The sequence below is a fragment of the Aquarana catesbeiana genome, linkage group LG02 (genome assembly GCF_042186555.1).
Source record: "Aquarana catesbeiana isolate 2022-GZ linkage group LG02, ASM4218655v1, whole genome shotgun sequence".
Classification (NCBI taxonomy): domain Eukaryota; kingdom Metazoa; phylum Chordata; class Amphibia; order Anura; family Ranidae; genus Aquarana; species Aquarana catesbeiana.
Genome location: NC_133325.1, coordinates 329,216,459 through 329,240,619, shown reverse-complemented (window position 1 = coordinate 329,240,619; position 24,161 = coordinate 329,216,459). Strand labels below are relative to the sequence as shown.

At 45.4% G+C, this 24,161-nt stretch overlaps 1 protein-coding gene across 3 annotated transcripts in view; it reads left to right on the top strand.

Moving 5' to 3' along the window:
* Positions 1 to 24,161, top strand: part of DMD (dystrophin) — a 3,507,873-nt gene that overhangs the window by 3,440,651 nt on the left and 43,061 nt on the right. For all 3 annotated transcript variants that reach the window (XM_073614841.1, XM_073614839.1, XM_073614840.1), the window contains one exon: positions 7,426 to 7,669. In XM_073614841.1, the coding sequence (XP_073470942.1) occupies positions 7,426 to 7,669 (244 nt within the window). The remainder of the gene's footprint in view (positions 1 to 7,425; positions 7,670 to 24,161) is intronic.

Sequence of the window (24,161 nt, the reverse complement as noted above, 5' to 3'; positions counted from 1 at the left end):
CATAAAATTGTCCTGTACTAGGTTTATAAATTTTTGCCCTTTAACTGTCCCAGCAGTGCCATTACTCCAGTCAATTTCTGGGTAGTTAAAATCCCCCATTATTATCACTGTCCCAGCCCTTGCAGCCCTTTCCATCTGTGCAAGGAGCCGAGTCTCCACCTCCTCGTTAACATTGGGTGGTCTATAACAAACTCCAATGATTAACTTTGAACTACGATCATCTATATGCAGTTCCACCCATAATGCTTCAGACTCATCACACTCTCCATCACTCAGGTCCTCTTTCACACTTGATTTGAGATCACTTCTCACATAGAGACAGACCCCGCCACCTTTCCTTTTTACCCTGTCTCTCCGAAAGAGTGCATAGCCAGGAATATTAATAGCCCAGTCATGTGAGGATTGAAGCCAAGTTTCAGCAATACCGATTACATCATAGTTCACCTCATGCACCAGAGCTTCCAACTCACCTATTTTGCTTGGCAGACTTCTGGCATTGGTGAACAAACACTTTAATGCATTATTACATTTTGGTCTGGTGTTATTCATATAATTTGTAGTAGTACAAATGGCACTACAGTTTCCAATGGCTGTTTGCAACATGGGAAATTTCTTGACACCTGCCATAACCCTTCCCCCATCTGTCCCCTTTCCACCCTCCATTAATGTCTGACCCCTAACTGACCTATCTTCTTGATGTAATTCTAGTTCACCCTCCCCCCTCAATCCTAGTTTAAATACTCCTCCAGCCTTCCTATAAACCTCTCCCCCAGCACAGCAGACCCCCTTCCATTCAAGTGCAAACCGTCTTTAGCATATAGGTTGCACCCCAATGAAAAGTCAGCCCATTGCTCTAGAAACCCAAATCCCTCCTCCCTACACCAGGTCTTGAGCCATGCATTCAGCTCTCTAATCACCCACTGCCTTTCCTGTGTTGCGCATGGCACAGGCAATATTTCAGAGAATATCACCTTGGAGGTCCTTCCCTTTAACTTGCAGCCTAGTTCTTTAAATTGATTCTTAAGGAGCCTCCACCTTCTATGTATACAAACATGTCCCAACCTGTAGTTTGGGACCAAATTTGGTTCCTGACCCATAGTTTAAGAAACACTCAGCTAAAGGATAGCATGTGCTTGTATATGGGGAACATTCTGAAAAGAGACCAGTCACTTATGGTGTACTACAAGACTGGGTCCCAGATGGTCTTCTGTTTAATTTGTGTTTCTAAGGGATATAACTGAGTTTAGTGGGTATGGAGTGCATCGGGGATGATGGATATCCTGCAGGTGACTATAATATGAAACATGATTTATCATTGCTGGAAAATTCATCAAACCAGTGGTTACTGCAGTTCAGTATTTCTAAATGTTAATTTATGCACTTGAGAAAAGAGAATCCTCTCATGGAGTACGATATTGGTATATAGTGTTAGGGAGAACTACAGAAGAAAAAGGTTTGAGGGTGCTCTTTTCAGATGATTGCTAAATGATCAGTTTGATTAGGAGGCAACAAAACAAATACAGTTCTGGGGTGCATCACTAGAGAGATTGGTAGCAGGAGTAAGGAGGTAATGATTCCACTATAACCAACTTTAGCTAGATCCCCATTTTAGAATACTGTGTCCAGTTCTGGAGACCCAAATAACTAATATGGATATGACTGTAAAGACACCAAAGAATATAAACCACAATTAAAATGTATAAAATTTATTGTACAGCCGTTAAAAACAATTAGTATTATTTCTTTTTCATACATCATGGGACACATAGTCAGGCTAATATTCATTACCTGCTGGGTTATACTCCATCATTAGGTGAATGGACACTGGTAGACCAAAGGTCTTCAGACAGGAAGTGATCCCCTATATAACCCCTCCCATTCAGGAAGTACTTTAGTTTTTTACCAGTGTCTGCAAGGTTTTGCCTGTAACGTGGCCTCCGGGTGCTGAACCCTGCGGAGTGGAAATCCTGGACACTACAGTGCTAAGGCATTTCCTGCAGGGTGCTATACAGGTCCAGGGGAGTGGACCCTAAACTTGAAGGTCCAAGTGACAGTAACCCACCGTGAAGGGTGAAGGTTGGGCCCTGCGCCTGGACGGGTAAGTGAAACCCCTTTATTTTATTATTGTGGGGTGTCCCAGTGATTGTAACAATCCAGTTAAGCTAGCTAAAGGCTGGACACCTGTGTGCGGTGACCATACGGGGTAGTTCTGGGCTAGCTGTGGGTGTTTGCAAAATGTACCTTTTTTTGCTTGTGTCTGGCTGTTCTTTACCTATATGATGGTGCACGACGGTGCGCCATTTCGCCATGGCGCACGTGCGTTCGCAGGAGCGCTGTTGGGCTCAGCAGTTTGGTGCACATGCGCCGTGACCTTTATCTGGACACACGAAAATTTGCGTCGCCCCCGAATACAGTCACGCCCCTTCGTCGGAACAGCGCACATGCGCGCGCACACACGCATAGGAAGTTCTGACGCACACCCAGCTTATTTAAGCTGCGCAAGCCAAGCATGTGATGCTTCAAGAAGGCAGCTGTGGGACACAGAGCAGGTTCTGAACAAACACTTGCAGTGGTTCATTTTTCTTTACCCGGGTCACGTGAGTCACCAAGTGTTGCTTGGCAAGTTAAAGGTGCTTAGCAGGATTGTTTTTGCATAGGGGCTTGGTGAGCCCTATTAAAGGGTCTCCCTTCTGAGGTCTTTTAATCACACCCAAGTACTCTTTGTTTGCAGGCATTGAATGTCTTCCTAAAAGAGGAGCGGTACTAACACCACAGGGAAGGGCACACCTACGTCATCAGTAGTTCCTGATGAACCTAGTCATATCCCTATTGTTTTATCCCCTGAAAGACCAGAGGCTCCTGGGCAATCTAAGCCACTGCACCTATCTGGTATTGTGCCTACAGTCAACACTGCTGCTTCACCCTTTATCACTAAGGACGAACTGTCCTCAGCCCCAGCTGGGTTAGAGCACAGGATTGCCTGCATGATTGCCTCCATCCCGCAGGGTGGCAGGAAGCGCGACAGTTTCCCCTCCCCGGATTCTCCACGTCTGGAGCAGGAATGGGTTGAGGATGGGGAAGAGCTTAAAGCTCAGGATTCGGTTGAGTGCCCGGCAGATGAGTCTGCTTCTGAGCAATCTGGACAAGACGATATCCACTCAATGTCTGCTTCTCAGTCAGAGGTTTTTGATCCTGACTCTGACCAAAATGGTTCGTTCTGCCTTTAAGTTGCCTCTTGCAGAGGTGACTGAGCCCCCCTGGTTCTCTTTGGAATCTCTGAGACCTTTTCAGGTCACACAGACTTTCCCGCTACACCCCCTGTTGGAGCAGGCGGTGTATGCTGATTGGGAACATCCTGACAGGACTTTTTTGCCTCCTAAAAGGTTTTCCCTTTTATATCCCATGGATGAAAAGTTTGTTAAAAAATTGAGCATGCCAGCCATAGATGCAGCAGTCTCTTCCTGAAACAAGAACTTAACTTTTCTGGTAGATAACGCACAGAGCTTAAAAAACCCTGTTGACAAGAAATTGGAATTATTATTAAAAGCTTCATTTTTCTTTGTCAGTCCAGCTATTCAGCCAGCTGTTGCAGCAGTTGGTATTTGCCAGTCCATAAAGGATCAAGTCAAACGGCCTGATAGGCCTAACCAGGAGGATGATCTGCCTAAAAGTAAGACAGATATTCCTCGAGCACTGTGTTTTGCAGTTGATGCTTTAAAGGATTCAATACAGCAGGTTTCTCGTCTAGCTCTCTTGTCTGTACATATGCGCAGACTTTTATGGCTTAAGAACTGGTCAGCCGAGTTTCCTTGTAAAAAGTTATTGGCTGGTTTCCCGTTTCATGGGGAACGTTTATTCAGTGATCACTTGGTCAAATATATCCAAAAGATTTCCGGAGGGAAGAGTTCTCTACTTCCTGTAAAGAAAAGCACCAAATGTCCCTCTTTTAAAAATCCAGGGATTGCTTTCTCAAATGTCTCAAGTCAGGGCAGTTTCGCCGCCAATCTGGTTCAGAGACCAAACGGGGACACAAGGCCCATTTTGGACCTAAAATCCCTAAACAAGTATCTTTTGATACAGTCCTTTTGGATGGAGTCTGTCCGCACAGTAATAACCTCACTCCAGAGGGGACACTTTTTAGCCTCCATTGATATAAAGGATGCGTACCTACAGGTACCTATCTTTCTGCTTCATCAGAGGTTTTGCAGTAGAGGAACATCATTTTCAATTCGTGGCTCTACCCTTCTGGCTTGCTACAGCTCCTCGGGTGTTCACAAAGGTCCTAGCACCAGTACTGTGTCGCTTAAGGGCCCAAGGGGATCCTGTTTCTCGGGTATCTGGATGACCTCCTGCTCAGAGATCACTCGGTACAGGCTCTAGAACAGAGCATAATATACACCGTGAGGTATTTATAAAGCTTAGGCTGGATCATAAATACTGAAAAGTCAGCCTTAAGACCAGCTCAAAGTCTAAGATATTTAGGTCTGATTCTAAACACGGTCCAAGCAAGAGTATTCTTGCCACCCATAAGGATCTGTGCCCCTGAAGGATCAGATGCGTCAGATATGAGGCACCAGACAACCCTCCATTTGACTCTGTATGAGTCTTCTAGAGAGGATGGTATCCTCCTTTGAGGCGGTGCCCTTTGTCCAGTTATGTTCCAGGCCTTTACAACAAGACATCTTGGCTTGGAACAGAGAAAGAAAAGCCCTGGATTATCCAATGTGCTTATCTCCTCAGGCATGCTTAAGTCTAAACTGGTGGTTGCAGGATCAGAAACTGCGAAAGGGAAAATCGTTTCTCCCACTAACTTGGAGAGTGCTGACTACAGATGCCAGTCTCTCAGGCTGGAGAGCGGCCCTAGACGGGCTCACAGCTCAGGGGAAATGGTCAGGGACAGAGCAGACTCTGCCCATCAATGTCCTAGAATTATTGGCAGTACGTCTGGCCCTACGGTCCCTGAAGGTGGAGCTTCAGGACTGCCCCATCTGGGATCAGCCCGACAATGCCATGTCAGTGGCCTATGTAGACCACCAAGGCGGTACCAGGAGTCGTTCAGCTCTGAAGGAGGTGAACTACATACTACCCTGGGCAGAGGGACATGTGCCAATTATATCGGCAGTCCATATCTCGGGAGTAGAGAACTGGAAGGCAGATTAACTCAGCCGCCAGCAGATCTGCCCGGGGGAATGGTCCCTACACCCAGAGGTGTTCCAGGAAATTTGCCAACATTGGGGATGGCCAGAGGTCGACCTACTGGCATGCAGGTTCAACAACAAGCTACAGCAGTTTGTCTCGAAAAAGAGATCCTCTGGCAATTGGAGCAGATGCTCTGAAGGTTCCATGGAGCCAGTACTCCCTGGTTTATGCTTTCCCTCCGATCCCTCTCTCTCCACATTTGTTGCGCAGGATTCGGAAAGAGGGGGTTTCACTCGTTCTGGTGGCACCAGCCTGGCCCAGAAGGCCCTGGTTACCGGAGATTGTGAGACTGACAATAGACAGGCCATGGGCGCTTCCACGTCGTCCTGATCTACTGTCTCAAGGTCCTGTATTCCACACCAATTTACAGTCTCTAAATTTGACGGCATGGCTATTGAAGCCAGGGTGTTAAAGGCCTGTGGCATCTCGGGTCCAGTGGTGTCTACTATAGAGAATGCTAGAAAAGCTGTCACTAGGAAGATTTATCATAAGGTCTGGAAGACTTGTATTGCTTGGTGTGAAAATGGCATACTCAGAAATATGTGATTGGGAGAATTCTCTCTTTTCTACAGTCAGCTGTGGAAATCAAATTGGCTTTGAGTACAATCGGAGGTCAAGTTTCGGCCACATGAGTATTCTTCCAAAGGCCTTTAGACTCCCATTCACTGATCTAAACCTTTATACAAGGGGCAACTTGCTTGCATCCTCCCATTAGGTCACCTTTGTGTCCTTGGGACCTGAACTTGGTGCTGTCTGTGTTAGAGAAACAACCATTTGAACCTATTAAGTTAATTCCATTATACTTGTTGTCCCATAAGCTAGCCTTCCTGTTGGCTATCTCCTTGACTAGAAGACGGTTGGAGTTGGCGGCCCTTTCATGCAGGGAACCATACTTGATCCTTCACCATGAAAGTCGTGTTACGACCTGTTCCATCCTTTTTGCCAAAAGTGGTGTTGGTCTTCCATTTAAATCAAGACATTATTTTGCCTTCTTTTTTCTCTCAGCCTCATTTGGCTGCAGTGTACTGTGGGCTGCCGTATAAGTTCTGATGGCTGTTGTTTGGCAGGGTGTCTCCCTCCCCTCAAGGCTATTGCTCTGGGACGTCCCAGCAGGTAATGAATATTAGCCTGACTCTGTGTCCCATGATGTACTCAAAAGGATTTTATAGGTAAGTATGACGTAAAAATCCTATTTTTTAACAGCTGTACAATAAACTTTATACATTTTAATTGTGGTTTGTATTCTTCTGTGCCTTTTAAAGTCCTATCCATATTAGTTCTTTGGCTTATAACAATTACAAGGGTGCAGCACCTTTCTATTTAAGCTGGCTGTCTGGCATAATTAAACAATTTTGGAGACCCAACTTGCAAAAAAAAATATTGAGCTATGATGAGCCCTGAGTCTGGCAACAAAAATGGTGCAAGGTCTGCTTGATATCGGAAGAGACTTTGAAAATGTAGTAGCCTGAATGAACTAGCTAAAAGTGATTGAAATCCTTTTTTTTTTATTTTTCTTTTATAAACAAGAGGATTATACTTGCCTGCTCCATAATGGTGTTTCACAGAGCGGCCCTGATCCTCCTCTTCTGAAGTCTACCACTGGCGTTGTCCACTTCTCCTCTCCTGCATGTGCACCTGTAGGAAATTGTATGCTATGGGGGCACGTGTGGGTGCACTCTTTAGCTGGGATGTCTACATCCATAGACACACACAGCGTGGCTTGCACATGCCTCCACTCCCTCCTCACAGAATTTGACAGTAGCAGGAACCATTGGATCCTTTTGTTGCTTGTGTGTCCTGTGGGACTAGGAAGAGGGGAGAGAAGAACTGCAGCCAGACGCAGAACTGGATCGAGGGAGGACTCGGGCACAGCAAGTGGTAAAACATTTTTTACCTTAATGCAGAAAATGCATTAAAGTACAATTTTTTTACATTTTAGAACTAATTTAAATACTTTCCTGGTGTCATTTTTTAAGGTGCAATATTATCAGTATTATGCAGAGCTCAATAACGGGACATTACCTGAAACAAGGGGGAGGAAAGAATAATGTTTAGCAGTTGTACTAAAAGAAATTTGGATAATCTTACCTAATTTCCAGCAGACAAAGTGATCTAGTGAACCGTAAGCAAATGTAAACATGCTTGGGATAAGGATAGAGTAAACAAAAAAAAAATTTTTGGACCTCTTTTTAATGTAGAAATCTTTTTTTTTTTTTTCCCAAACAGGAATTTGCAGTCTGAATATGACAGATTGAAGGAGCAGCATGATCACAAGGGCTTGTCTCCACTGCCCTCCCCTCCAGAAATGATGCCAGCCTCCCCGCAAAGCCCACGTGATGCGGAACTTATTGCAGAAGCCAAACTACTGCGCCAGCACAAAGGACGGCTAGAAGCTAGAATGCAAATACTAGAAGATCACAACAAGCAACTGGAGTCTCAACTGCATCGGCTCAGACAATTGCTGGAACAGGTATGGAAATTTTGATTTAGGTCAATCCCTAAAACACAATAGTTTTGATAGGTGACCAGGAGGTGTGGTAGAGACATTACCTGCTACATTGAGATTCCTAAGTTTAACCACCCAGCGGTGGGCAAATGGGCATACCTACACAATGGGAAATTTTCCTCTTGGTGGGACTTTGTAGGGCAAGAGTCTCAAAACAATACGTCAAAAAGTATAAACAATAATTTTATTTATCAAAAAGTTAAGAAAGTGATAAAAAGGGAAGATGAATGCCAAAATTTAAAGTGATGATGATACAGAAAATGTACATGACAAATTACAATGATACACTTAACCCCACAAGAGCTGTTTCAGCAAAAAAGCTGTACAGTAAAGCCTGACGCGTTTCGAGGTTTTATGAATGTTGAGGTGGTGAGGTATATATCTGTCTAAAAACATTCTATGAAAAAAGAAAGAAAGCAGAGTAAACAACACCGTACGAACCAAGCATGATATAGTGTTTAAATATATTTACATAGCATAAACATCGTAATATAATACAGAAATGTTCTAACCGTGTTGTTCCTAGATCAGCATCAAGTAGCATCCAATTTCAAAAGGAGAAGGGACGGAATGATTTGCCAGTGGGGTTCAGATCTAAGAGCCGCTGCTGTCACTAAAGGACCAAGCGCGTCCACAACCCAGGACAAGACACAAAGGGCGTCCTACCAGTTAGCTTGTGACACCACAGATGTTTACTGTTATAGAGTGTTACTGTCAGCTGAGGGGAAGAAAAAGCAGTATAATAGAAACCATCCCATAAAAAGGAAGGAAAGAGAAAGTTATATCTTATTAAACAAGCACCTGCTAAAAAGTGACAGGGCTAAGTGTGTGCATTCTATACATACCTGTCAGCACATATAGGGTAAATTACCCCTGTGCAGGCTAGAGTGAGGGTATCGCATATGGCACTCTCTGGTCTATAGTACCGTTATGAGGGAAGGATGCACCGATGAAGCCCCTGCAGTCAGTGGCTACAATAGCAAAAAAGGTAAACAATGAGTAAAGGCTCTGGGATAGATTGAAAAACAAAAGCAGTAACTAGAAATAACTCGGCATACCTGTACGTCCTCTTTAATTTGCGGGCTAGTGGGCGCGCGCCTGCCGCATACTGTGTGACCGTACCCGCGGGTCCCGTGGACTCTATGTCCGCCGGTGTCCTGCAATTGTGTCACAGAGCGGCAGAACGGGGAGATGTAAACAAGGCATTTCCCTGTTCTGCCTAGCAACATGACAGGTATCTACTGCTCCCTGTCATCAGGAGCAGTGATCTCTGTCATGTTGTAGTGAGCCGATCCCCCCCACAGTTAGAATCACTCCCTAGGACACACTTAACCCCTTGGTCACCCATTCGTGTTTAACGCCTTCCCTGCTAGTGTCATTTACACAGTAATCAGTGCATTTTTATAGCGCTGATCAATGTATAAATGACAATGGTCCCAAAATAGTGTCAGAAGTGTCCGCTGCAATGTCAGTCACGATAAAAATCGCAGATCACCGCCATTACTAATAAAAAAAAAAATTATAATAAAAATGCCATAAATCTATCCCCTATTTTGTAGACATTCTAACTTTTGCGCAAACCAATCAATATACGCTTATAGCGAAATTTTTGTTAAAAAAAAAAAAAAAATGTGGAAGAATACATATCGGCCTAAACTGAGGGAAAAAAAAATGTTTTTTTAGAGTTTTTTGGGATATTATAGCAAAAAGTAAAAAATGTTGCTTTTTCTTCAAAATTGTCGCTCTTTTTTTGTTTATAGCGCAAAAAATAAAAACCACAGAGGTGATCAAATACCACCAAAAGAAAGCTCTATATGTGGGGGGAAAAAAAGACGCCAACTTTGTTTTGGTGTAACGTCGTACGACCGCGCAATTGTCAGTTAAAGCAACACAGTGCCGAATTGCAAAAAGTGCTCTGGTCAGGAAGGGGGTAAATCCTTCTGGGGCGTTTATTATAGCGTTTAAGTGTTTATTATAGCAGATCGATCACCTTTTGTCTTCCTGTAAGTTTTAATAAAGTTAGGTTGATTTCCTGTGCACTGTTCTAGCATGCCCTTGTGTGTTTGTTCACCCCTGGGTGATAATGAGCCTACTATGGAGCTAACGGAAAACTGACAATGAGGGATACCGTATTTTCAGTGGGTGATCAAGCAGTACAGATCACATTGGATGCAAATTTTAAAGTGTTACTAAACCCACAACAGTAAAATCATAAGAAAAGTTATGTAATAAAGATTTAAATGCACAGTCTCATGGTAGGATCAGCAATATAAACTTATTGGTGAAAACACAATAGTGCGGTGCAAAGATGTGCGCAAAAAATTGGTGGTGACTTGAGAAGTGAAGAGGTGATCCAGTACAGTGCTCCAGAATCATCCACCGAACCCCTGTGAAATGAACACTCACCGGAAAAGCTGGCTGCCTATACAGTAGCGTGTGTGTGTATGTATATATGTGTGTGTGTGTGTGTGTGTATATATATATATACACATATACACAGTGGCTACGGAAAGTATTCAGACCCCCTTAAATGTTTCACTCTTTGTTATATTGCAGCCATTTGCTAAAATCATTTAAGTTCCTTTTTTCCTCATTAATGTACACACAGCACCCCATATTGACAGAAAAACACAGAATTGTTGACATTTTTGCAGATTTATTTAAAAAGAAAAACTGAAATATCACATGGTCCTAAGTATTCAGACCCTTTGCTCAGTATTTAGTAGAAGCACCCTTTTGATCTAATACAGCCATGAGTCTTTTTGGGAAAGATGAGACAAGTTTTTCACACCTGGATTTGGGGATCCTCTGCCATTCCCCCTTGCAGATCCTCTCCAGTTCTGTCAGGTTGGATGGTAAACGTTGGTGGACAGCCATTTTTAGGTCTCTCCAGAGATGCTCCATTGGGTTTAAGTCGGGGCTCTGGCTGGGGCATTCAAGAACAGTCACGTTGAGAGTTGTTGTGAAGCCACTCCTTCGTTATTTTAGCTGTGTGCTTAGGGTCATTGTCTTGTTGGAAGGTAAACCTTTGGCCCAGTCTGAGGTCCTGAGCACTCTGGAGAAGGTTTTCATCCAGGATATCCCTGTACTTGGTCGCATTCATCTTTCCCTCGATTGCAACCAGTCGTCCTGTCCTTGCAGCTGAAAAACACCCCCACAGCTTGATGCTGCCACCACCATTCTTCACTGTTGGGACTGTATTGGACAGTTGATGAGCAATGCCTGGTTTTCTCCACACATACCGCTTAAAATGAAGGCCAAAAAGTTCTATCTTGGTCTCATCAGACCAAAGAATCTTATTTCTCATCATCTTGGAGTCCTTCAGATGTTTTTAGCAAACTCCATGCAGGCTTTCATGAGGAGAGGCTTCCGTTGGGCCACATAGGTTGCCCATTTTGTAGGCCCTACAATTACCCCCATTTCAAATCCATTACATTAGAATCCGGTGTTCCAAATTAGATGCCAATGATCGGAACCTTCATAGGGAGTATGCAGGTAGAAATCTCCTAAGGCCTGGTGTTCTCTTTGCTATTTGACATATGTGGTGTCATATCATTGCATGTCTCTCCTGCAATAAAGAGCCTGTCAGCTCAGTTTGCAACAGCAGCTATCAAAAAATAACATTAGAGCAAGGTTAGTTTGCCATCAAACATACAGTGGATATAAAAAGTCTACACACCCCTGTTAAAATGTCAGGTTTCTGTGATCTTACAAAAATGAGATAAAGATTAATCTTTTCAGAACTTTTTCAACCTTTATTGTGACCTATAAACTGTACAACTCAGTTGAACAACAAACTGAAATCTTTTAGGTGGAGGGAAGTAAAAATAAAATAATATGGTTGCAGAAGTGTGCACACCCTTAAACTATTACTTTGTTGAAGTATATTTTGATTTTATTACAGCACTCAGTTTTTTTGGGGTATGAGTCTATCGGCGTGGTACATCTTGACTTGGCAATATTTTCCCACTCTTTGCAAAAGCACTCCAAATCTGTCGATTGCAGCACTCTGAAGAAAGACATCTTTTTTTGTAAATTGTTTAAAATCCAACACAAGCCATCTCAGAGGAACAGTGTGTAGCAATAGTTAACGCGTTTCACATCGATAGATGCTTACTAGCTATGAGTAAGCATCTATCGATGTGAAACGTGTTAGTTATTGCTACACACTGTTCCTGTGAGATGGCTTTTGTTGGATTTTAAACGATTTACAAATAAAGATGTCTGTCTTCAGAGTGCTGCAGTCCAGGATTTCTTCATTTCCATAGACTTGTGTAAAGCCTGCACCTGAAACTAATCCTAGAGGGTGGTAGCACTCAGATGAAGTTCGGAGGTTTGGTGAGCGGCATATCCTCCCCAAAAATCGCAATTGGCGTATATTGATTGATTTGCGCAAAAGTTATAGCATCTACAAAATAGGGGGTAGATTTATGGCATTTTTATTATTATGTGCACACATGGGCAGGGTGGCTGTATTACGCCTCAGAAATAGGGGCAGATTAAACCCTGTGTGGGATAGTACTGTGTTATGGATCAGATAGTCTGGTTTGGTTTTTTTTGTTTTTTTGGATGAGTATGGTGAGGGGAAACTGGGAAGGAGTGGGTTTTTTTTTTTTCTCCCCATGGGAAATGCAGTGGAGAGATGATTGATGTCATTAAAGGAAGAGAATAATTTATCATAATAAATTAGGCATGGTATAGGTAACACGTAATGAAAGTACATAAAGAAGGGTGGATTGAAATATTGAAATGAAAGGAGGAGAGGTATACAATTTATATGAAACAGTAGGGGATGGCTATATTGAATAAAAATACTAAATATAGAACATGACAATAGTAACTTGAAATCATATATATAATTTTTTATTTTTATTTTTGTTGTCGGTTGTTAGATGCATGTAATAGGACGCTGTAAAACCTGCTTCTTAATTATATTTTGAAAAATGTGTTGCACTAATTGAGTTTTGGTTATGAGTAGATAAATGGGTGTGTGATATTTTTTTTCTGTTCCTTTTTGAATAGGTTATAATCAAGGAATCCAGTGTGTTTTCTTATGAAGGGGGGTGGTGGATTATTGTGGTCTGTGTTAATGAAAGGATCTATATAGATACTTTGTGCAATGTAATCCTTTATGTTGTATGTTGAAATTTGTCTTAGTAAAGAAAAAAAATAATTATAAAAAACAATGAGATCCCTCTGATGCTTTGGAAGCTCTTTGTGGACCATGGCTTTTGCTGTAGGATGCGACTAGAAAATATCAGGTTAGACCTACTGGAATAGCTGAACTTTATTTGGAGTTAATCAGAGACACTTTAAATGATAGCAGCTGTATAATGACTTCTGTTTAACATGAGTTTGAATGTGATTGCTTAATTCTGAACACAACTACATCCCCAGTAATAAAGGGGTGTGCACACCTATGCAACCATACTATCTTCATTTTTTAGTTCTTCCCCAAAAAAAGATTTCAGTTTGTTTTTTAATTGAGTTGTACAATTTATAGGTCACATTAAAGTGTGAGTAAACCCATTGATTTAATATAATAAGAATGCTAACTTTCACATTGGTTGTGCTCTCAAGCAAACTTTTCCAACCATCCAATGGCTGGTGTCAAAACTGATCACATGTGCAGCATTATGGCAGAATTATCAGAGGCCAAGATGGCAGCTTCCTTGGCTGAAAACGATAGGAGGATTTACTTCCACTTTAAAGGTGGAAAAAGTGGGGGCGTGGCCAAGCTGGAGACCTGAGCGGACGCGAGTTACCGGAGCTCCACTCTTGCCTGCTTCTTTTATCCATTTATTTCGGGGATTTCAACATTCCGGTTACCAGCTCCGTGCCCAGTACACCCTCGGGGTATGAGAAAGGGGAAAGCCAGGTCCGGGCGACGTGGTGCCTCAGCTCCTAAGGCTTCCCCACAACTCCAGAGGCCCTCCATGTGCAGCACGAACATGGCGACACAGACAGCTCGCATGGACCAGGCCACCCTAGAGGAGGATCGTTTCACGGCTCTGATGCAGGCCATCACCAGCTGCAAAACCACCCTCACGGAAAAAATTGATCTCCTATAAATAGACTTTGGCCTGCTGAGAAGGGATATGGACAGATTCCGAGACCTGCTGGGGGAGGCGGAGAGACGGGTGGGAGAGTCGGAGGATGTTTTCAGGGAGCAAAGGGCATCCATCCACACCTTTATAAGTCAAAATGAAAGCTCTGGAGTCACGCACTGAGGACAGCAAGAACTGGAGCAGTGGTCGGCCTCCCGGAGGGATCGGAGGACCAGGACCCCTACCACCTTCACGGAGCAGCTCCTCCGTACCCTACATCCCAGGGTGCAGTTCTCCTTGCATTTTGTTGTGGAGCGAGCACACAGAATGCCGACCGTGCACGGCCCACAGGGCTCCCCACCACGCACCTTCATTTTCCGGCTCTTAAACTTCAGGGACCGAGATCTTATCCTGAGGGAGGCGAGGAAGATCGACGAGCTCCAGTATGAAAATGAGAAGAAAATGCTTTTCTCAGTTTACTCCATCAAAACTCAGGCTCCGCAGAACCTTCGACCATGTGAAGGCCCAGCTACGCACGAGAGGGTTGAAATACAGCATGCTCTTCCCTGCACACCTGAGAGTAGTGGATGGGAAATCTACTAAGTACTTTGTCTCCCCGGAGTATGCTTCCCAATGGCTCGAGAATCTACCTAGAGCAAGGTGTCTTGTGACACCTGTACACTTTGCCCACGCCGAAAAAACGCATCCGCTTCTGTGTATTTGGCCTGCTGCACATGGCACTCGTTCTTCTCACTATGTGACTATGGCGCCAAACATTGATGAATAAACACTCGTTATAATGCCCTCGTGGCTGCCGACACGGACTCTAGGCTTCTTCGGCCTGTAGGTCTGCCCACTCTTGAGGGATGCACATCTGCTAGCCATTGTCTCAGAAGCTGGAGCGTGCACGGACCTCTTGGACACCCTGTGGTGGTTCTCTCCCCCTTGCAATGTGCAATCTCCTTCCTTAATATTGTACCCCCTCGCTAGCGACAACAGACATGTGCATCTCCTCATGGACCTCTCCGAGATGCCCTGCAGAATGAGCCCCAGTGCCAGTCGCTATATTTCCAGAAGTGGAGAGCAATATGGGCAACAGGGACAGATCACGCTCAATGACTCCTGGTTCAAGATGTTCGTAATGAATAAGCCTGTTCCCCCTAGAGTTAGCCAGGTGTGGTTATTATATTGACTTAGTCTACCTCTGTTCCTCCTGGTTTCATTTATTTGCCTAACCAATTTGCAGAATATGTAACCCGTTTAGCGTTGTTTATCATACGCAGGTCATTGTGGTTGCGGACCGCGAAGATCACACGATTTAGCTGTGTAATGTCTCCATTTTACAGCTTGTTTCACGACCCCCATAGCAGAATGTCCTAAATTGAGTGGGGTTGTTGGTTATTGAGAGTTGGGGGATCAAGCACTCCAAGTTTATATGGACGTGTGGGGTGGGGGGTTTAGTTATGCTCTTTTGTTTCCTTTTTTCTTTTACGTTTGAGTTTATGTGCAGTGGTTCCTTTCATTTAGCGGTGCAGTATGTGCCTACGCAGTGGTCGGGTGGCGGGTTGGTGGGCGAGATACATTGCTGATGATGGTGGATGAAAATCCATTCCTCCTGGGTCATAAGACGTGTGCATATCCGACTGTTACCTTCCATATGTTTGATGTATGTCCCCCCTAAGAATACTTTCATGTAATGTTAGGGGTCTCAACGATAAAGTGAAATGATCCCTGGTAATGACATTTCTTAAACAACATAACCCCCACATATGTATCCTGCACCTGGTGGGTAGCAGGACTATGAGTCTTAAAAAGCCTTGGGTAGGACGCTACTACCACGCTACTTACTTAAGCTATGCCAGGGGAGTAAGTATCCTGGTACATAAGTCCCTCACATTTGAAATTCTGGACGTTAAAACTGACCCAGGGGGTAGGTATGCGTTATTACATGTAACCGTAGACACTCTTGAATTACTGATTGTGGGAATCTACATACCCCCGCCTGCTATCATCTCACTGCTGAAGGGTTTGGTCCCTATTATAGCTACATATGCTACTGATAACATTAAAATGCTTCCGAGTCCTGTCCCAGATAAATTAGCCTCTGGCATGGTCGCCAACTCTTCTTTCCAAATGGGCATCCCTGTACCAAATGGGCATCCCTGTACTGGAGATGGAAGCACCTTACAGACCGTATCTTTACCTGCCAGTCAGTCTCCTACCGTACCCTCTCGCAAATAGAGCTGATTTATGCCAGTGGGGGAATTTTGCCAAAGGTAACTAAGATTGAGATCCTCCCAAGGGGCATATCAGATCATGCTCCCATGCTCTGTTGCCTCCAAACATCGACACCACACTCTGAGAGTGTGGCGCCTTGCCTGTTATTGGATCTCGGACCCTACTATAGAATTCGAAATGGCTAACCTAATTTCTGAATACTGGCGGTTAAATGCCCATACAGCCTCCTCGGAGGCATCCTGGGATGCCTTTAAGGCATACGTTGGGGCTGCTATCAGTCCTCTATCTCCAGAGCCCACAGAAATGCGGCTATCACTATAGAGGTGGCTGAGAACAGGGCAAGCGCCCTGAAGTCTCAGTATGTTCTCTAAAAATCCGATCATTTGTCTAGATATGCAGCTGCATATCGCGAAGTAGTCCTCCTAAGAGTCGCCAAGGCCAAAAAACACCAACTAGCACAAACACAGCGCATTTTCAAACAAGGGGAGAAGACGTCTACTAGCTTGGCTATCGAAGGAACAACCAACCAATCACAAGCATAGCTCACATTAGAGATGACCGGGGGGTGGTTGTAACCGACCCACAGGCCATCAATGACTACTACAAATCCCTATACTCTACCAGGGCAGCTTACTTGATGGAGGAACTAGGCGGCAGGTACCTGGATGGGATTGACTTTCCCAGGCTCACTGAGGAGGCTAGGAGAAGTTTAGATTACCCTCAGGGAAGTCCAGCAAGCCTTGGGTAGCCTACGGGTGGGGAAAACTCCAGGGTCAGACGGATTGCCGATAGAGTTTTATAAACAATACAGTGAACAAATACTGCACGACGTGATGGCCAAAGCCTTGGTGGGGTGTGTTCTCCCTCTGTGGTGGAAGCGATCATTGTTGTGATACCCAAGCCGGGAAAAGATCCAGAACTATGCACATCATGTAGACCGATACTTGTTTAACGTCGATGTTAAAATACTTACCAAATACTGGCCGGTAGAGTAAACAACGTCATCCTAGCCCTGATCCATGAAGATCAGACAGGATTTATACCTGGAAAAGGAACGGACATCAACCTTAGGAGACTGTATACGGTTCTGGCCGCCTCTGAGGACCTCACTCCATCGGATCTGGTAGCCTTCCTTGATGCTGAAAAAGCATTCGATTCGGTGGAGTGGGTTTATCTGTAGGAGGTTCTATGCCGGTTCGGCTTTGGACCTAATTTTATTTCATGGGTTCGGGCCCTATACAGCTCTCCGAGGGTTGTCCATAGAGAGTTGTCACAGTATATCAAACTAAACTTGTCCCCGGTGATTTCATCCCTGGTTGAGAGATGTGCGGTGTGGAATACTCTACCCCTCACCCTAGTAGGCAGAGCCAATCTCATTAACTGTCAATTCTCCGGGGCCATGGTCTAACTCTGCGTGTGAGCAGACGCTTCTCAGAGCAGCTCTGGTCTCTCCTGCAGCAATCATTTGCCATCCTTGGCCAAAATCAGGCAAGTTGAACAACCACACAGCTCACTTTGATGCCGAGTGTCCCAGCTCCATTGTGAGGTATTTATTTCTGGTGGATGGGCAACCGAAAGAAGCAAGCGCCACCAAAGATGAGTGTCACTACCCGTTCCGGCCAAGATGCCCGCCACAGCACGGCTACACACTATATCTCGCCTGCATCCACCCCAGACCCCTTTAGAGAAGCCTTTGATTCCTCTCCGCAGTCCTCCCCAGGTGTCACGGACCCTCCACATGTCTGCTCTCAACTATCCCCTGCGGGGATGATGCGGATGGCGTGGCTGGCTCGGACGGCAGGCCTGGGCCTACTCTGTCTGAGGTGCTTCACACCATTAAGGTAAACCATACCGATCTAATGGGGAAGGTGGCTGAAATTAAGACTGACTTTTCTATCATGCAGCAAGATGTACAAAAGATACGGGGTCGGGTCACGGAGACCGAACGCCGCATTAGTGACCTGGAAGACACTGTCAATCCCATAATGCCTAAGCTTAGCACGCATGGTGGAGAGATCACAACCCTTGAAAACAAGGTGGATGACCTTGAGAACCGCCTCCGCAAGAACAATCTGCGGTTGGTGGGTCTCCCTGAATGGGTGGAGGGGCCTGACCCTGTAGCCTTCCTAGAGAGCTGGCTGGAACAGGAGTTTGGCCGTGACCATCTATCCACATGTTTTGTGATTGAAGGGGCCCACAGGGTGCCGGGTAGGTGCCCCCCAGCAGGAAATCCATCCTGTCTGCTGAACTACAGGGACCGGGACTCCATACTCCGAGCTGCCCGCCTGAAAGGGAGCCTCAGGATCAACAACGCAGCAGTCTCGCTATTTCCGGACTACTCCGTCGCAGTTCACAACCAGAGGGCCCAATTCCAACAAATCAAGCAGAAGCTGCGGGAGAACTCTGTTCAATATGCTATGTTGTTTCTGGCCACCCCCCGGGTGATCCACAAAGGAAAGACCCATTTTTTTTCTCCTAAGGAGACCCTGATGTGGTGGTAATCGCTGCCAAGGCTTCCTCAGCCCCCCCGAGGGTAATTGAATTCAACTCGTCGGCATACATATCCCTTACCAGGAACTGTGGCACTTTTAGCTACTCCTCTACTGTGTAATTTGACTCATAAATATGTTTTTTTCTTGCAGGGGAGACCCGGGCCTTCCTATGCTAGGTTGGCTCAAGCTGCAATGGGGGGACAAGATGTTGATCCCCATTTTTCCCCTTGATTGAACACTGACTTTTTTCTAGTTCTTTTTTGTTCAAAAAGATTTTGGGGGGTTTTCTTGAAACAGGCCATGTGCCCTGCATGTGGTACAAGTTTAGGGCCTAAGCCCACTCTGTTTTTTAGGAGTTGGGCAGGGTTGTTGCTTTCTGGCATCCTATACTTGCATGTATATAGCTCTGCTGTTGTATGTGTGATGTGTGGACGGATTAATGTGAATGCACCACTGATGTTTAACCTACAATGTGTGGCTGTGGCTGGACTCTGGACAGTTGTGCTCCCTCCTCTCCCTATCCATGTCTCAATAATGCTACTAGTATATTATGGCTGATTTGATTGTTCAGGGGCCTGAACTCAAAGTTCAAAAGGGCCTTGATGTTTTAACGGGTTAAACAGTTGAAACCACATGTCCTGTGTTTACAAGAGACCCACCTGACGGGTTGGCCCTCAAAAAACAATGGGTTTCCCATAACTTTCACTCTGCATATTCCAGCTATGTCCAGGGTGTTGCGATATTGATTCGTAAGGGGCTTCCCTTTACCTGTCGTCAGGTGATCACGGACCCCAAGGGCCAATTTATCATCCTACATGCCTCTATACATGGGGTTAATATATTGCTGGCCTCGGTTTATGTCCCTCCTCTGGTCACGGCTATGGTGTTTACAGATCTGAGTGCAAAGCTCGCCTCTTTACCTATTTATCCCACACTCCTTATCTGGGATTTGAATTCAGTTCTGCAACCTGACCTGGATAGGCTGAAGCCCTCCATGTCCGAATCGAAATTATTTCTCAAATGGTGTGAAGCCTATGGATATGTAGATCTCTGGTGCTGGAAACACCCTACTGATAAAACCTAAATCTTGTACCCTCTCCAGGTTGGACTACATTGACCACCAGGGACCTCCTTCCATCGATTCAATAAGTAGCTTACATCCCCCAGACGGTGTCTGGCCACTCGATAGTACAGGTAACCTTAACTTTGGGTCATAGGCTTGTATTTCGGACCTTGAGACTCAGTCCTCTCTGGATCTCCACACCTGAACTTCATGATTCCATCCCAACTGACATGCTAAACTATTGGGCCTCTAACTCAGACTGCAGCTGCAGGAACAGTGTGGGACGCCTTTAAGGCAGCAGTGCGAGGCTCCTATATTTCTCGTATAAAACATTACCGATCTCAGGGGAGGGCCGTACAGTCCCGACACATAGCACACTCCTTCTCACAATCTCGTGGGGATTTGGCGGAGGCCCATATGCAATTGCATATGCTTGATGTGGCAAAAAAAACAACAGCTGCACCTTTCCGCTCGCATTTTTGAGCATGGGGGAAAGAATGGTATGCTGTTGGCCTTCCTTGCCCATACGGACTTCCAGGACAGCGCAATCCCGGCCGTACAACTGGCTGACTGGGTCTGTGGCGTCTGATCCACTGGCCATAAATTGTGAGTTTGCTTCCTATTATAGCGATCTCTATGATGACTGCGGGATCCCTCCAGAGACCGTCTTTGCCGGATTTTTCTTCTCCATCGACTTCCCTATCCTCAACAACTCTCAAAGACTCTTACTTGACCAACCCCTAACGATTGAGGAGGTGGAGGCGGCTACTTGTTCTCTACCCCTCTCCAAAATCGCTGGCTTGGATGGTCTCCCCTCTGAGTGGTACCAGACATATAGAGAAACACTGGCCCCTAGACTTCTCAACCACCTTCTGGGCATCCCTAGAATTGGGAAGGCTTCCTGATTCGATGAATGAGGCGCTTATTGTGGTCGTACCAAAGCCTGGTAAGGATTAACTATGTGGGTCTTACCGACCCATATCTCTCCTCAATAATGATACAAAAATATTAGCTAAAATCTTGGCACTACGATTGCAGAAGGTTATCCTGTCACTTATCACTCCAGATCAATCTGGGTTTATGCCAGGCTGGGGCACCTTTTGACAATATCAGAAGGTTATATCTGCGCATCCACAAGGCTTTGATTGAGAGGCGCAGTGGTCTAGTGCTTTCATTGGATATATTGAAGGCATTCGTCACTGTACGGTGGTCCTTCCTATGGGAAACTATGTCACAAATTGGCTTTGGCCCACAATATATGAAGTGGGTGAACCTATTATATGCGGACCCAAGGGCCTGGGTTCGTACCAACACAGATAATGCCTTGCCGTTTTCCCTAAAGAGGGGTACACGACAGGGGTGCCCCCTCTCCCTGCTCCTGTTCGCTCTCGCCATCGAGCCTTTTGCGTTGGCAGTGCGGCAGGCGGCGGAGATTGGGGGGATCCGCTACGGTTTGCTGGAGGAAAAGATTTCTCTATATGCAGAAGACGCCCTCATATACCTCAATGGAAGTGAAGCCTCTTTCAATATGTTAATACAGGTGGTTGGAGAGTTTGGTGAGGTGTCTGGTCTGAGGGTCGGCTGAGAGAAATCCATAGCATTTCACGTGGGTCCCCCCTTTCCTATAGACTACCTCGAGCACTTTGGCTTGAGTATCTCCCATACCTTTTAAATACTTAGGGGTTTATATCCATAATGATATTTCTCAAATATGAGATGCTTAACATCACCCCATTTATCAATCAAATGTCAGATAAACTCCGGACATGGTCAACTTTGCCATTAAACCTCATAGGCCGAATCAACATTTTCAAAATGATCTATTTACCCAAATTTCTTTATTGCCTTCGAGCTGCCCCTGTCTTTTTTCCCAAAAAAACTCTTTTTGACCATTGAATATATTCTCTTGTCCTTCCTTTGGAATAATGCCCATCCTCAGATCGCAAGATCATCCCTTCAGGCATCCAAATCCTCTGGTGGTCTTACGTGTCTGAATTTGCAAAATTATTTCATTGCATCTCAACTTACTTATATCTATGAATGGTTTCATGCTGACCCTCGGACCCCCTCTACAGCTCTCTTACTGACCTCTTTTGCTCCAGCCACCTCCCTAAAGGATGAGCTACATAGAGCACAGAGATCTAGATGCTCCCACCACTCTCCCATAGATGTGGGCTTCTTGGCATGGAAGGAGGGGGACAACATACTTGGGGTCTCGGATCAAAGCCCTTCGCCACATACCCCCATATGGAACAATCCCAACCTCCCTGAGCTCTATGGACACCCAGACGCACTTTGGTGGACTCCCCTGGGGGTCATTCACTTATCACACATAATCCAGAACAGCAATGTTGTGACCTTTTGAGAGTCTAAGGCAGGAAAGGAGCATTGATAATAAGTTCTTTTTAAATACTTGTGGCTCCGACGTGCCATGTGCACACAATTTGGGATGCTGTCTGTAGAGCTCAAGGAGACTCCTATGGAGGACTTGCTCTTCTATCCCGAAATCTCAAAACTGGTGACGACATTCTACAGTAGACTGTCCCTGAAGGGGGCTGACCCATTTCAGAACTCACGTGGTAACTGGTTAGTCTTACTGCCTGAGCTCTCAGATGAGGGCTGGGAGGAGGCCACTGAGGTTTGTTTCCAAGATATTATCAGTACTGCTGACCAGTTTATCCAATTTAAGTTCATACATCACCTTCACCATACTCCGGCCAAGCTGTCCCGAATGGAATTGGGTACTGTATTCACTTGCCCCAGATATGTTAGCTGAGGCAGATTTGCTTCATATGTTCTGGAGTTGTCTGAGGCTAGCCTCTTACTGGAGGGACCTGTTCAAATTTTTGGAGGACCAACTTGCACTTCCTATACCTCAGGCCCCAGAAGTAGCACTCTTAGGTATATAAAATGATTTTATACACAGAACCCACCCCACCACTCTCCCACACCCCAAACCCTTTATCGCATCATTAATGGCGAACTCCCCAAACTCAAGTTAATCTACAAGAGTAGGACTTGTACAAAGAAATTTACTAAAATATGTCAGCCGTGGATGGATGTCACTAACTCATTCTGGTGTACTGTCTTGTCGTCCCAGATGACCTAGTCTGGTCTAAACTACAGTGAGTCATATCCCTAAACCTTCAGAGGTGTTGGTACTTCTCAACTGGAAGGGGCTTTATATGATACAAAGCTTTTGTCTCAATTGATCTTGGGAGTAAGGTGGGCTGGGACCTAAATATGTCTAAGGTGCATCAGTGTGAATGATTGAATGAATGGGTGTGTGACTGCTTTTGTATTGTTAGGGGTACCTTCTGGCTGCTTTCTAACTCCTTAATCCCCACCCGGACGGGGGGGAAAGGGAGAGGTTTTCTCAGGGCTCTGGGATAATATATAAGCCTACTAAACCACGACGCTGATTTATTGGGTCGCTACGGCCCCCAAATATACTTGTTAGAGGCATGTGTAATTGGTCCCCTGTTAACCTCCCCCCCCCCCCCCCTTTTTTTTTTTTTTTTTCTTATCATGGTATTTACTTTACTACCCTGTGATTGTTATGTTTAAATTGCAAAATTTATAAATAAACGCCTTAGCGTCATCACCTCGTTTCTCTGGCTTGGGGGTACTCCCAGGATAGCGAAAAAGACGTTATAACTCCCAACTTCTCTAGGGGGACTGGCCCTACCTTGTCTTATTAAATACTATTGGGCTGCGGTCTTGGTCACAGTACGCTGGTGGCTCTCAGAAGAGCCGGTCAACCCAGCGGCCACCCTGGAGGCGGCATTGCTGGGCTCTTACGCTGAACTCAGGAACCTGATCCACCGCGGACCCCGGTCCAATAGTAAAATCACCACCCCCATGAAAACTACACTGAAAGAGTGGAATACAGTCCGGTCCAAAGTGCAAGTAGACACCCGGTCTCCACACACCCCACTGTGGGGAAATCCTTGATTGCCCCGTTTTATAACCATACCAGATCCAGTGTTATGGGCAAGGTTTGCAATCAAGACCCTGGGAGATATAGTCTCTAACGGCAGATTACTTAGCTTCGATGACCTCAAGAGGGCCCGAAACCCCCCTAATCGCATGTTATTTAGGTACCTACAACTAAGACACGCATTCCAGGCCCAGTTCCCGGGACCCCTTAAGCTAGAGGCGAGCGCTGTAGAGGCCTTGCTGAGGACCTCGGAGATGGGGGGGGGGACACTTTCTGCCCTGTACTTCACTCTGGCGAGACTTGATACCTCAGGGGTCTCTCGGCTGTTCTCAGTGTGGCAGTCGGATATTCCGATGCTGGCTGATGACTACTGGGAGGAGGGTATTCAGCAGTATATCCCATTAATGATTTCGGCCAGGGTCCGCCTTACACAACTAAAGTTTATTCATCGGGTCTACTACTCCCCGGACTGACTGGCCAGGATATATCCTGATAGACAACCGACCTGTCATAGATGCAGCACAGAGGTTGGAACCTTCTTTCATGTAGTGTGGTCCTGTCCACAGCTAAGGCCATTCTGGACGGGAGTGGTGGCGGTGATAAACTCCATAGGTAAACTGAGGGTCCCCTGCGACCCAATACTCTTACTGCTGGGTATCTGCGATACACTAGAGCC